This window comes from Bidens hawaiensis, unplaced genomic scaffold, assembly GCF_021521415.1.
Source record: "Bidens hawaiensis isolate Kalapana, Puna unplaced genomic scaffold, B.hawaiensis_p1.1 tig00000636_1, whole genome shotgun sequence".
Taxonomy (NCBI): Eukaryota; Viridiplantae; Streptophyta; class Magnoliopsida; order Asterales; family Asteraceae; genus Bidens; species Bidens hawaiensis.
Window position 1 is genome coordinate 2,750,983 of NW_027491038.1, and position 15,593 is coordinate 2,766,575.

At 38.5% G+C, this 15,593-nt stretch overlaps 1 protein-coding gene and 1 pseudogene across 1 annotated transcript; one reads left to right on the top strand and one right to left on the bottom strand.

Moving 5' to 3' along the window:
• Positions 1–3,024: 3,024 nt before the first annotated feature.
• LOC143529224 (putative aquaporin TIP-type) lies at positions 3,025–12,330 on the top strand (annotated as a pseudogene).
• Positions 12,331–14,280: 1,950 nt separating this feature from the next.
• On the bottom strand, positions 14,281–15,078 carry LOC143637591 (uncharacterized). Its single transcript, XM_077104946.1, has one exon. The coding sequence runs from the start codon at positions 15,076–15,078 to the stop codon at positions 14,281–14,283; it is 798 nt and encodes a 265-aa protein (XP_076961061.1).
• Positions 15,079–15,593: the final 515 nt, after the last annotated feature.

The following is a 15,593-nucleotide window of genomic DNA, read 5'->3' on the forward strand; positions in this document are numbered from 1 at the left end:
TTATATATCACTTGTAAAGGCTAAGTGGCAAACGAAACATTTGAAGTCCTACACATCGAACCGGTTAATATTTGGAATAGCGAGTCACTGTTGAGTAGTACTACTGGTTTTGACAAACCCCACCCAACGCTAAACTCGACTGGAGGTCGAGCGGGTGTAATTTTGGCTAACACGTACCATGGTCTGGATGACCTGGTGACAAGGCACTTGATAAACAGTCAGCTTCGGTGTCGAACACTTAGTAATACTTGTTGTATAGGCTAGCTGCCTATCGATATATAATTGATTTAACACTATCTGGTAACGCTTAACGCAAAACGCTTAACGCAAAACGCTTAACGCAAAACGCTGAACGCAAAACGCTAAACGCTTTATTTTATACAAACTTGTGAACTCACCAACCCCGTGTTGACACTTTTAGTATGTTATTCTCAGGTAGCCGAGGCGGGCGCGCGGTATAGGATCATGCATGGTTTTTGAACATTCTGATATGCAAACATGTTTTAACTATTATTACTTGGGTTTTTAAGTCGTCCTGCGTGACGCAACATTGGTTTCTATGGTTTTACGCTTTCGCATTTAATTACTCGTAAACGTTTTCATGGTTTCAAAACTTTGTTTTTATGGTTTGATTATAACTGATGATTCCGATCCTGTTAGTTCACACCCTCTGACGGTAAAACTCCGTTAGTGGAATTTGAGGGTGTGACATGAATGCTCTAATAGGAATAACACATTTGTTGACGTTCTCTCTCCATATGCAAGGCACATGTCAAATACCCCCCATGATTTTAAAACGCTCATAACTTTTTTGTACGGCATTTTTTTTCAAAACAATTTCACCATAATAATGAGTGTTTTTTTTTATCTTTTATATGAGTACCATATTGTTATATAAAAATAAAAAAAATTTCGTGGGTTTTTTACAAAGTGTGTTTTATCAAAATTGTGTTTTACAAAATTGTGTTATACAAGTGTGTTTTATTTTTTCATAGTGTTTTTTGCATTGTGTTTTTTTACATTGTATAATCTAATTGTGTTTTTCAGTGTGTTTTTATTTTCATAGTGTTTATTCCATTGTGTTTTTTACATTGTGTCTTTTTCATTGTGTTTTCCATAGTATTTTATTTTCCGACAAAATTTCCGAAGACTTTTCTGGCAAGGTGGTGGCGGTGGGTGGCGGTGGGCGGTGGTGGTTGTAGGAGATAAGTGAAAATTGGGTTTTAATTAAGTGGGTTTATAAATTAAATTAAATGGGTTTTCAATATTAAGGTATTAGACAAAAATACCCTCATTCCTTGCCTTTTGTAATATAATCAAACTTCTTTTTTGATCTTTTCTCTTATCTTTAAAATACGAAATAGAAGAAGAAAATTTTACTTATTTAGCTTTCACGCCTGTCTGTTCGTACTCTAAAATATATAGTAGAAAGTAACAGTAACTCTTTATACAGTAGGTAACTATTTATAATTATGTATGACTATGAAATACTGTATTTATCAGGGCCGGCGGGGGGGGGGGGGGATCAACTAAAGCTAAGGCTTTAGGCCCCCACTTGAATAAGGCCTCCAATTTAAACCAAAGGTAGACAAAAAACATACTACGAAAATGGTCTTTATGTTATTGAAAAAGTAGACATACAGTATTAATGGTTAGTTGTTTTGTTTTGTAACAATGAAATTTCGAGAAGGCCTCAAATTCTTGTTTTGTTTTAGGCCTCTGAAAAGGTTGGGCCAAACCTGGTATTTATGTATATAACAACCGGCTCTTGTGAATTCAACCCAAATAAAAAAAAATTACACGATTTCATCATTATGTATAACACATCTCCAAATCCTTTCAAACAATACTTTGAAAGCTAGACTAAACAGCCAAGTTCTTACCACTTAAAAGAGAACCATCAATGTCGTCAATTTGATACTAGATGTGGACAGAACACAAATATGTAGTGGTCGATTTTGAACGAACCAGTAAACACGAAAGATCTGTAGTGAAACCGGTCAAAACCAACACAAACGCGTCAATTTTTGTTTCCTACTTTTGTTAGCCAACCAATTTATTAAACAAGATATGTGGTTTAACCGATAAATTCCTAATACAACTCATCCACTTGGCATATACCTTACTTGAAACTTGACAACCGATCCATTATTAGTTGCACCATTTCCTTAAATAGACATGCAACATAGTGGTCATTTATTAATTCAATTAAATAAACTCAATCATTTAAACTCCGATCACTAAAACAACTCAAAGGATGTGTACTTGAGTTGCGTGGTTGTAAAATAAAAAAAAATTGTAATTAAGAGGTAGAGTTAGAGTAAGCTGCGGTTAAAAAAAACTAATGCATTCCGCAAGAAGTTAATACTAATTTTTTTTTTAAATGGTAAACTACCTACTCCTAGTTCCTTCGATAAACCACTTACACCTACATCTTGCAAGATTTGAACCATCAACCTTTAAAATAAAGAGGATACACCTTACCACCATACCATATCTCTTGGCGACAAGTTAATACTAATGACAACAGATAAATGACTCCTCTGTTTCTTTAATCGCCGTGTTTTTTAATTCAAATTGATGAGTCGTTATTAACTCTCAGGGAGCCACAAAAATGTATTAACTAGTTAAGTACGTGTAATACAAAACTATCTTTAAGTAGCACATAACATACTTTACTTTTTTTTTAACCATGATATAGAAGATTAAAAACAATAAAAGTTATATAAATACAAGGGTCAGCAATAAAAATTGGGTAAAGTAAAAGAAAGGACGAGTAATAATTCTAGTTATATTTTCAAATGAAGGCCGGTGAGTCGGCTCCAATCAATGTGATTGGTCATGAATAAGCCATGTAGGACCCATGGACGGTGCCAGCACAAATTCTCTATACAATTGTTACTAAAAGTTTGAAATCATGTACTATATAAAGCCTTGTTGTAAGCATCACAAATCACAATATTAGCAAGTCACCATTTCATATTTTGACTTCTAGTCTTCTCTCCCCAAGAAACGATTCCAACAATGGTGAAGTTGGCAATTGGTAGCACTGGTGACTCTTTGAGTGCCACTTCAGTCAAGTCTTATTTGGCTGAATTCATTGCCACACTTCTCTTCGTATTTGCGGGTGTCGGGTCAGCCATTGCATATGGTATGTGGGTTTACATAAAAGAAATCATGTTCAAAAGTTGTTTTTGTGTTTTATAGAATTACATTATTAAAAAACTTATACGGTACACAAGAATCTATAATATGATAAAACAAACTCGACAAAACACATATAAACTACTCTTGCCGGTTTAGATTGAGTATTCATATTTATAAACTCAGTTGATTGAGTATTTTGGTTTATTACTGTTGAAATTGATATATTTATATAGTCATCTTGTTTACTCTACAAAATCTTTTATATTCATTTAGCATTAGAAATAAACTAATTCTATTTTTCTTTCTTCTTTTTTCTTTCTTTTTTTTTTTTTTGATATTTACTGTCTCTATTTTATGCCCCCCCTTTAGTTGATCATATAAAATAGATACATATATAGATTGAGATATCATGATACACATATATAAAGATCTACATAACAAGTTTGTTATACAAAATAATTGTTCTTTTAATAAAATTGCAGGTAAGCTAACTACAGATGCAACATTAAACCCTGCTGACTAGTTGCAATAGCAATAGCAATAGCCCATGCACTTGCATTGTTTGTTGGGGTCTCGATGGCAGCGAATATATCAGGGGGTCATTTGAACCCTGCTGTGACTGTTGGAATATATGGTCGGTTCGGGTCAAGTCAACGCGGACCGACCCGAATATGACCCGGTATGAGTTACACCGAGGGTAACGAACCTTTAACTCACTTAAACGTTAACTAGGCCGACACAATTAATTAACAAGATTGGTTGGTGGACTAGGTTTTTAATTGGTGATTGGGCTCAAAGCCCATTGGGTTTAATATAGATTAAACCCTAATTATATATATATATATATATATATATATATATATAGAATAATAATATTGATTTTTAATTGAATCATCATCATCACCATAGTTCCCTAACCACTGCCGGCAGCCATTTTCCGGCCACCGGATCTCCGGCCGCCGCCTCCCTGCCACAGTCGTTGGTCCCTAGTCACCGGAACCATCATCGCCACCCAACCACAGCCACCGGTGTTTCTCATCATCACTGCTAACCGCCGTAGTTCGTTTTTCCGGCGACCCAGTTTTCCGGCGAGCTTGTTTCCAGCCCGTTGATCTTCCTAGCTGCCTTCCTTGTTGCTGTAACAACATCGATTTGAAGCTACAGTTGTTCCGCACCATCATCGCAGCTCAACATCACCACAACAGTGACCACCTGAGCACCGCCGCCGCCGTCATCATTGAACCGCCGCCGCTGGTGCAGCTGGGCTGCTTGTTGTCATCTTGCTGCCACTGTTGTTGAACATCTCAGCCCGGAATCTCGGTTCATTAATTGTGTTGTTCACCTAGCGCCGTTCGTTATCTCTCGGTGTCTCGCCCGGTTTTGATAACCGAGGTATAAACTATTAATCTTTATCTATGGTTGTGATTTTTATTATTCGTACTCGTATGTGTTGTAATCGGATCCGGGTTCGGGTTTTCAGTTTACGGTTCGTTTTACTCGTCTAATTATCCACTGCGTTTCGACTCGTTAATCTATTAATGTGATTAATAATTATTTAAACGAAAATTATAAAACTGGTTTAATTGTTAAAACCGTTTCTCGAACCACCGTTGAAGCCCAAAAGTGGTATCAGAGCTGCGGTTACAACGTACGAGACGATCCCGGTTCGTTTAAACCGGATCTACATCTCAAACTTTAAATCGTTTAAAGTTTATTGATCTAGATTTATTTTTGGGTAATTTGGACTCGGTCAAAATTTTGTTTATTTTATTTGACCAAGTCAAAACAACCCGAATATTATTTATTTTGAATATGTAAATCCGGCCCCGACCTATGTTTGTTTGGTTGTGTTTGGTTGTTGAGCTTGTTTTTGGCCATATGGATGGTTACGGTTATTATTTAATTTTCGGTTTTCTTTTGGCCATAAAGATGGTTCAAATTTGTTATAGGGCAAATTATTGTTAGTTTATAAATTTGTAATTAAGAAGACGTGAAGATAACCGAGGACGAGCTCAAGGATTTCTTGGAGTTAGTGGGAGTTCGGGCAAGATGACGGGATGCACGAAGAAGTCCATCCTTTTGGTTGTTTTGTGTTGTGAATCCCTTAACCCGATCGGTCTCCCTAATTGGCTCTAGCGAGACCGATCACCTTTTGGCCATAAGGATTTACATATTATTATTTGCTATTGTGGTTGCTTGGATTGTTTATAATAGGATTATAATATCACCGACCTAATACCAAATAAATTTGAAAATAAACATTTTATTAACCAATAATGTTTTGCAAATTAAAAGCGTTTTGATTTCCAAAACTAATAACTTAATAGATTTCTATTAACTTAAAATTGGTTAGCCGTATCGCGACAAACTTAGTTTTAATAGGTTATTTAAAACTAAGTGTCCTGAGAGATGAAAGGATTCATCAATTCGTCCCGATAATAAATACAGTAAAATTTGACCTTTACTCTATTTGGTAATTTTAAAATTATTTAGGTCGCAAACCATAATGGTATTTCCCTTACATATATTATTATTATTATTATAATTATTATTAGCTTTTATATAGCTGTTAAACTGTGATCTTATTATTAATATTATTATAATTAGTAGTAGTTTGTATATAACTGTTAACTTTGATTTCCTTTATTTTGCTTCATACACATGTACTTAGAGCCGAGGGTCTCTCTGGAAGCCACCTCTTCATTCCTTTGGATGGAGGTACAGTGTGCCTACATCCCACCCTCCCCAGACCCTACTTATAGCTTTGCTGTCAGTGGGATTTTACTGGGCATGATTGATTGAATGATTGATTGATTGATAGTTTATGACAATCCTACTACAAGTCACACTTGAGGCATACTGCGAAATTTCAAGTGTTTGGAGCTACAACACCGCACTTGTTTTCTAGCCTATCCAATCAAGATGAAAGCATTTCGTTGACACATCCGGCCCTTTCACACGTCACTGTACTAGGACAACTATTACTTTACTCTCCTGTTACATGCCAAAGCTGTCTGGAGTCTTAAAGTGGGCAAAGATGAGGCTAAATGTATCTATGTAGACAATCGTTGTCTCTATAGGCCTCATAACCGAGAGTTGTGCTCTATTCACAATTGGCAATCGTTGTCAATCTACCTAACCACTTATTAATGTTGTGTGCTACAGCTGCCTTTAATAACTGGAAGCCGGATTCTCATGCTCCTATTTCATTAATATTATTGGGTCATTAATAATAGGACTACAACGTCGAAAGTACTAATTAAATTTACTTTTGCTTAATTAATTAGATATCGTCAAACGAAAACTCACCCTACGCCCTTAAGACTATCCTTGAGAAGGATAAACTGAACGGTACCAACTTCATCGAATGGCACCGCAACTTGAGACTTGTTCTCACCATGTCAAAGAGCCTGTATGTTCTCGATGGACCTGTTCCAACCGAGCCTGAAAACAACACAGCCGCTGCTCGAAAAGTTCTTGATAAGCATAAGGATGACTCGGCTGATGTCTCCTGCATTATGCTAGCCACCATGACTTCTGAGCTTGCTAAAGGCTTGGAAGACTTTGGTGCCTATGAGATGCTTGAGCAACTCAAGGGCATGTTCCAGAAACAAGCCCGTCAAGAACATTTCGACACCATGAAACAACTTATCAGTTGCAAGATAGCAAAAGGGTCTCCCGTTAGTGCGCATGTTCTTAAGATGAAGGGGCACATCGATCAGCTTAAGAAACTTGATTATCCCCTGCTTGATGAGATGGCGGCTGATTTCATCCTCAACTCTCTCCCCAGCTCATACGACTAGTTCGTAATGAATTTCAACATGAATGACTGGGTAAAGACAGTGTCGGAGCTTCATAACATGCTCAAGACGGCTGAGATGAACATTCCTTCAAGGACCAATCAAGTTCTGACCATTCGATCTGCTGGTGTCAAGAAGCCTAATCCCAAGAACCGGGGTTATAAGGGCAAAGGCAAGAAGAATGTTACCATTGCTGCCCCTCGTTCCACCAATGCTAACAAAGGGGTTCCAAAGATACCAACGCCGCCCCCTAAGGAGCGCCAGTGCTACCGATGCAACCAAATGGGACAGTGGATGCGAAACTGTCTCGAATACCTTGTTGAGATCAAAACGAAGAGAGCAAATGGTGAAGGCTCTTCTCGAGGTATTTCCATATACGTTATTGAACTTTTCACTGTCTCTAGCGGGTATTTGATACCGGATGTGCTTTCCACATCGTTAATGTCTTGCAGGAGCCTGAGAAGTGGAGGAAACTGAATAAAGGCAGCATGGAACTCATCGTTGGAGATGAGAAGAGAGTTCCAGTTCTGGCAACTGGAGTATTTCATTTTACTTGTCTATCTAGCCTAGTTTTTCTTTTGAATAATTATTTGTATGCTCCTGGTTGGACCAACAACATCGTTTCAGTTTCTTTACTGTTTGAACAAGGTTTTAAGTACGTGTTTTAATGGCATAGCTATTTCTGCTTACTTAAATGGCATCTTTTATTTCGAGGCTAAACCTTGAAATGATATATACAAGATTGATGTTCAAACTAATAATAACGTATATATAATCTTTCAAAACTTATCAGATCTGGCATCAATGATACATTTCTATGGCATTGCCGACTTGGTCCCATAAGCAAGGCAAGAGTTAAAAGACTCCAATCCGAAGGGATTCTTGAATCCACAGGACCGGACTCTTTTGACAATTATGAGTCTTGCTTAGGTCGCAAACTCGCCAAAGACTCCTTCACTCATAAAAGTGAACGAGAAAGAGATCAGTTAGGACTCATACATACTGATGTATGTGGACCTTTCAGAACCATGCCTAGAAACAATGAAAGATACTTTGTTTCTTTTATCGACGATTATAGTCGATGCGCTTATGTGTATCTTACGAAACACAAGCATGAAACTTTTGAAAAGTTCAAAGAGTTTCAAAACGAAGTGGAAAAACCAACTTGGTAAAACAATTAAGATACTTCGATCAGATCGAGGTGGATAGTATCTCAGCTTAGAGTTCATTACTCATCTAAAAGAGCGTGGAATTGTTTCACAGCTCACTCCACCTGGCACACCCCATCATAATGGCGTAAGCGAGAGGAGGAATCGAACTTTGCTAAACATGGTTCGATCGATGATGTGTATAACTAGCTTGCCTCACTCTCTTTGGAGTTTCGCCCTTATGACCGCCTCCTGCATTCGTCGAATACTACAACCAAAGCGGTTATTACTTCTTTCATCCTGATACAAATATGATTTCTATCAAGAGGAAAGACCACTTCCTCGAGAAAGAATTTCTCGATCATGGAACTGGAGATTACATTGTCGATCTTGAAGAAATTTAAGAACCACAAATAGCCGCTGAGGAAGTTGTAGCGTCTGATTAACAGGTTGTTGTTGTCGATACGTCAAACATGAACACGAGCGTTCACAGAACTAGTAGACTCCCGCGCCAAATCCTAGATACCTATGGCATCTGGATGGTCCAGAACTCTTATTAGTAGCCAAGTCTAGCGACGAAACTACTAACTACAAATCTGCAATCTTAGATTCGGAATCTGAGAAACGGCGTGAAGCCATGAACGCCGAGATGCAATCTATTCATGGCAATCAGGTCTGGAACTTGATTGAGCTACCCCCCAAAGGTCGGGCAATAGGGAGCAAGTGGATTTTAAGCAAGCATCTCGAAGCTGGAATCTTCACTTTGATGAGAAAATCAAAGAGTTTGGTTTTATCAAAAATGAAGGTGAGCCTTGTGTTTACATAAAGGCTAGTGGGAGCACTATATCATTCCTCATCCTGTATGTAGATGATATACTGATAATTGGAAACAACATTCCTATGCTTAAGGGAGTTAAGTACTGGTTGGAATTTTGTTTTGCAATGAAGGATCTTGGAGAAACTGCTTATATTTTGGAAATCAAGATCTACCAAGATAGATCTAAGCAGCTTCTAGGGCTAAGTCAAAGTACATTCATAGACAAGGTCATGACACGCTTCTTAATGGACAACTCCAAGATATGAGCTGTTCCATTTCTAAAGGAACCGTTTTAGCAAATCGCAATCTCCGGCAACGGACATTGAGACAAAGCACATGCAAGCAATTTCATATGCATCAGCGATTGGCTCTGTCATGTACGCTGTATTATGCACTAGACCTGACGTCTCGTATGCGCGTTTGGAGGAGTGGAAGCGGAGCTCACTGTAAGGTGTTACACTGACACTAACTTCCAGAATGACCGAGATGTTTCTCGCTCATAATCTGCTTGGATGAAGAAATTCATAGCCAACCTCGATCTGGTTCCAAGTTTAGGAAAATGATCGACGTAATATGTGATAACACAGGTGCTATTGCTCAAGCCAAAGAGCCCAATTATCATCACATGGCCAAGCACATTTTTAGTTCCACTATGTACGAGAATACTGGAACGAGGTGACATCATAATAAGCAAAGTAGACACAGATCAAAAACTAGCTGACTCGTTCGCTAAGCCGACGACTCAGGACAAGCATGATCAGCATAGAGATGCTATCGGGCTTAGACTTGCTAGTGATTTATTTTGATTTAGTATTTGGATATATGAACATTTAAACAGTTGTACTTTTAAGTTCACTTTTGATTTAATGGTTAAATGCAAACGTTGAATGATACAACTGTGTTCTTTTAATACGTTTAATCCATGAATATTATATTCTAAATGATACGTAGTCGGTTAGACTCATGGGAACGATTCTGAATTAAGACTATTCTGACTTTGGACTCAAACAGTTGACTTCCAAACTCACAGACCTCATTAAGAATGACGTTGGATGTAACTCGCATCAAATCATCTTCATGGATCTTGATCATAAGATGTTTTTGATAATAGCATGCTCATTTTGTATCCTTAGACCTGAGATACATATTGGAACTTTCGTTTACCGAGGAATATTCTTTGATCATGTTAACCGCTGTTGCGTAACTGTTAGTCATAAAGGCATTGATTGGGGATATTCTGAAGTTCAGTGGAAGTTGTATGTAGTCAAGATGGGATTCTGTACTCTTACATTAAAATGTAACAGTTAGACATATTGGCGCCCTCGTTGATTCAAACTGGTAAAGTGTGATGCCTCACCCAAACTTACTGTGTGTTTGATTGGACCACTTTGACTCTATATCGAGAACTACAATAATTGAACACTATATGAGATTGATTTGATCCATGTCTCATTGTTCAATTGACGTCTTATACAGAAAGGATAGATGACAACGATTACTATAAATTTATTATCTTGCAATAAGGTATTCCAAGATATTTTGGTTATGAATTTAAAAATGCCATATCTGGTTGGGGACAGCTATCTATAGCTAGAACGCCTCTAATTGTTAGCGTTGTGATACTTGACCCAAATCCCTCCAAGTGGGAGACTGTTGGAATATATGGTCGGTTCGGGTCAAGTCAACGCGGACCGACCCGAATATGACCCGGTATGAGTTACACCGAGGGTAACGAACCTTTACCTCACTTAAACGTTAACTAGGCCGACACAATTAATTAACAAGATTGGTTGGTGGACTAGGTTTTTAATTGGTGATTGGGCTCAAAGCCCATTGGGTTTAATATAGATTAAACCCTAATTATATATATATATATATATATATATATATATATATATATATATATATAATAATATTGATTTTTAATTGAATCATCATCATCACCATAATTCCCTAACCACTGCCGGCAGCCATTTTCCGGCCACCGGATCTCCGGCCGCCGCCTCCCTGCCACAGTCGTTGGTACCTAGTCACCGGAACCATCATCGCCACCCAACCACAGCCACCGGTGTTTTTCATCATCACCGCTAACCGCCGTAGTTCGTTTTTCCGGCGACCCAGTTTTCCGGAGAGCTTGTTTCCGGCCTGTTGATCTTCCTAGCTGCCTTCCTTGTTGCTGTAACAACATCGATTTGCAGCTACAGTTGTTCCGCACCATCATCGCAGCTCAACATCACCACAACAGTGACCACCTGAGCACCGCCGCCGCCGTCATCATTGAACCGCTGGTGCAGCTGGGCTGCTTGTTGTCATCTTGCTGCCACTGTTGCCGAACATCTCAGCCCGGAATCTCGGTTCATTAATTGTGTTGTTCACCTAGCGTCGTTTGTTATCTCTCGGTGTCTCGCCCGGTTTTGATAACCGAGGTATAAACTATTAATCTTTATCTATGGTTGTGATTTTTATTATTCTTACTCATATGTGTTGTAATCGGATCCGGGTTCGGGTTTTCAGTTTACGGTTTGTTTTACTCGTCTAATTATCCGCTGCGTTTTGACTCGTTAATCTATTAACGTGATTAATAATTATTTAAACGAAAATTATAAAACGGGTTTAATTGTTAAAACCGTTTCTCGAACCACCATTGAAACCTAACCGTGACTTTTGGATTGGCTTTTGGTGGTAACATCACTATCATTACTGGTCTATTTTACTGGATTGCTCAATGCCTTGGTTCCATTGTTGCATGCTTTCTCCTCCAATTTGTTACTGGTGGCTTGGTATGTGTCTTATTATTTTTTTTTACATGTAAACCAAAAAGATGAGTCAGTACACACAATTATATAAAGTTATATAAAGTCACAACACATGTGATGATTTTTTTTAAAGTATTTGTGTAAACACACCATGTGGTTTAAATTATAAGATTGTTGCTTAACTATATATTTGGTATTTGACAGGCCGTACCAACACATGGTGTTGCAGATGGCATGAGTGGTCTTCAAGGAGTGGTGATGGAGATCATCATCACTTTTGCTCTAGTTTACACAGTTTACGCCACGGCTGTTGACCCTAAAAAGGGATCACTTGGAACCATTGCACCAATCGCGATTGGTTTCATTGTTGGAGCCAACATTTTGGCCGCTGGTCCTTTTAGTGGTGGATCAATGAACCCATCAAGATCATTTGGCCCTGCTGTGGTGAGTGGTGATTTCTCTCAAAACTGGATTTACTGGATCGGCCCATTGATTGGTGGTGGGTTGGCCGGGCTCATATTTGGTGATGTTTTCATTGGATCATATGAGACCCTTCCAGCCTCGGAAGACTATGCTTAAGAACTTTCTTTTCGTTTCACTGTGTTTTTTTCTGTCAGCAAATTGTTTTTTCGCTAAAGGGTCGAGGATGCATCATCCTCATTGTTTGCAAACAGTTCAAGAATTATGTAGGGTATGCTAAATGAAATATTTGCAGCCCCTAATATTAAACTTGTACTTTGCTTCTTTTATTCAACAAATGTGATGCTTGTAGTTTTGAAATGTGAAATATGAATGCAGTGAAGTGTCCATAAAAATTTAGTGATCAACTTGTAAAATTATCAATTCTTTGTTTAAAAAATAACTTAATACAAGTGAAATATGTCAATTTTCATCTTCTCCTACCACATCACCAAATTCAGCTTCATATCCAATTTTATATTCTAACGCATTGTCCAAATCATCATTGTTCGCAACAATAATTTGAAACAGTGTGTTAGAATCCTGTTATGAACCATGTCTGATATTGCATTAGCATGGTTCATGCTTACAATAGCAGGGAATACAAAAACCTTAATGAACTAGCTTAAGAGATAACTAGTTTAACCTTATTTCAAGTAATCTATTTTAATATCTTTCAAATCATTTATTTTTAATTAATATTTTTTACCAACAGCCTTTTAAAAACCTCCGATTAGTTGATCTATTTTTTTAAACATTGATTACAAATATAGCTGTCTTGTTGGCACATGCTTTATATTTGAAACATGACAATGAATAATTCATCAGTTAATTCATTTTTAAATAATTTACACAACATAATGGTCACTTATGAAATAACAAAATCACTCTTATATTCATTTTATGAATTTTAAAGTTGTTTCCAAATGAACGTGACTCCACTTACTTAAAATATCCAACAAACTAATGTATTTCATGGAAAATTATTACTAATACCAATAGATAATTAGAGCCACATGTATCCTTAATCATTGTATTTTAGATTCAGTCCGGGCCTGAAAGTTAGGTTTGTTACTTGGGGTTGTTGTTCAACTAAGCATTCTTTTTCTTTGTGCTGCGGAACTTCAGTGACGAAGTCCGTCAAAACTTGCCCTTTGATTGCTGGTCTGGGTTTGTATTCAATTGCATGTTTACCCAGTTCGATGGCCCATTTTGCCAATCGCCCAGACAATTCTGGCTTGCTTAACACATTTTTGAGCTTGTACCCTGTCAGCACATTTATAGGATGACCTTGGAAGTATCTGTGGAGACGCCTGGCAGCATAGACTAGTGCCAGAACGAGTTTTTCGAGCATTGAATATCTGGTTTCCGGATCAGTCAACGTCCTACTGACATAATAAATTAGGGTTTGAACGTTCTTTCTATCCGTCAGTAGTACGACCCCAATGGCGATATCAGTTGCTGACAAGTACAATGTCAGAGGTTCTCCCGTCTGTGGTGCTGTTAGGGTAGGTAACTCCATTAAGCACTTTTTGACCTCCAGGAATGCTTTTTCAGCTTTCGCAGTCCATTTAAAGTGTGCTTTCTTGAGACAATTTCTCAGAGTTGAGACAAACGGATGAGACTTAGTCGCATTGTTGGCTAAAAATCTGTTCAACGCTACCAGCCTTCCATTGAGTGTCTGTACTTCCTTGAGGGAGGAAGGTGAAGGCATGCGGGCTGCTGCCTGGACTTTATCCGAGTTGGCCTTAAAGACCGCGCCTGTAACAATTACTCCTAAAAAAATTCCTTCCTCCATCCCGAAGGAGCATTTGGTTGGATTCAATTTCATGTTGATACTTCTCAAAGTTTCAAATGTTTCTTCTATGTCTCTCAGCATTTGATCTTCTTCGATGCTCTTTATCACCAAGTCATCCATGTAAACCTTTAAATTCCGACGAATCTGATTCTTAAAAGCTTGATCCATCAGTTGCTGATATGTAGCACTTGCGTTTTTCAGTCCAAAGGGCATCATTTTGTAACATAATGTGCCTTGGTCTGTGCGAAATGTTGTCTTGTCTTCATCACCCGCCGCCATGCGGATCTGGTGATAACCTTTGCAGGCGTCGAGGAAGCATTTAAACTTGAATGGGGCAACATCATCTACTTTGAGATCAATTTCGGCTAATGTAGCAATCTTTTGGGCATGCCTTGTTCAAGTCCTTGAAGTCTATGCACATTCGCCATGTTCCATTGCTCTTTGGAATGATGACCGGATTAGCCACCCATGTTTGATACTTGATTTCACGAATGCTTCCAGCATGAATAAGATCTTTTACTTGTTCATTCATAGCTTTGGTTTGTTCTGGACCCATCTTTCGCTTCTTCTGAACAATCGACGTGAACGCTGGGTTCACCCTTAATTTGTGTTCCGCAATATTACGTGGGACACCGGTCATGTTGGCGGGTTGCCAAGCGAAGATGTCCATGTTCTTAGTTAATAACTGTTTCAAAAAAGTTCTCACTATCTCGGAGACAGCAGGTCCGATCACAACTGTCTGATCCGGGAATTTTTTGTTCAATACCCACTTTTCTGGTTCAGTCCTCTGAACTTGCTTTGGAATTTTGCTGGGTTTTGAACTTTCTGTTGCAAAGCAGTGTCGATTAACATGAATGATTGCTACGTCGGTTTGGGTCGGAACTCCTACCGCACCGTGAGCTGTAGACGGGTGAACGTTGAAGTCACCAATTTCCTCTCGTCCTAAAATGATATCATGCTTGGACGTCGCCAGCAAAACCAAAAACTCAATCTCTTCGATTCTCGAATAGATTCTATCACTGAGAGTGACCAGAAAAGATATCACCCCTCGAGGGTGCATCACCTCACCCCCAAATCCAGATACAGGAGCATGAATAGGTTTTAACCTCTCTTTATCTTCTTCGTCGAGCTGCTCAAAACACTGTTCGTACATTATGTCTTACGTACTACCAGAAATAATGTACGAATAGTGTTTTAAGCAGCTCGATGAAGAAGATAAAAAGAGGTTAAAACCTATTCATGCTCATGTATCTGGATTTGGGGGTGAGGTGATGCACCCGCGAGGGGTGATATCTTTTCCGGTCACTATTAGTGACGGAATCCATTCGAGAACCGAAGAGGTTGAGTTTTTGGTTTTGCCGGCGACGTCGAAGCATGATATCATTTTAAGATGAGAGGCAATTGGTGACTTTAACGCTCACCCGTATACAGCTCACGGTGCGGTAGGAGTTCCGACCACGCCGGCGTAGCAATCATTCATGTTAATCGACACTGCTTTGCAACAGAAAGTTCAAAACCCAACAAAATTCCAAAGCAAGTTCAGAGGACTGAACCAGAAAAGTGGGTATTGAACAAAAAATTCCCAGATCAGACAGTTGTGATCGGACCTACAGTCTCCGAGATAGTGAGAACTTTTTTGAAGCAGTTATTAACTAAGAACATGGACAT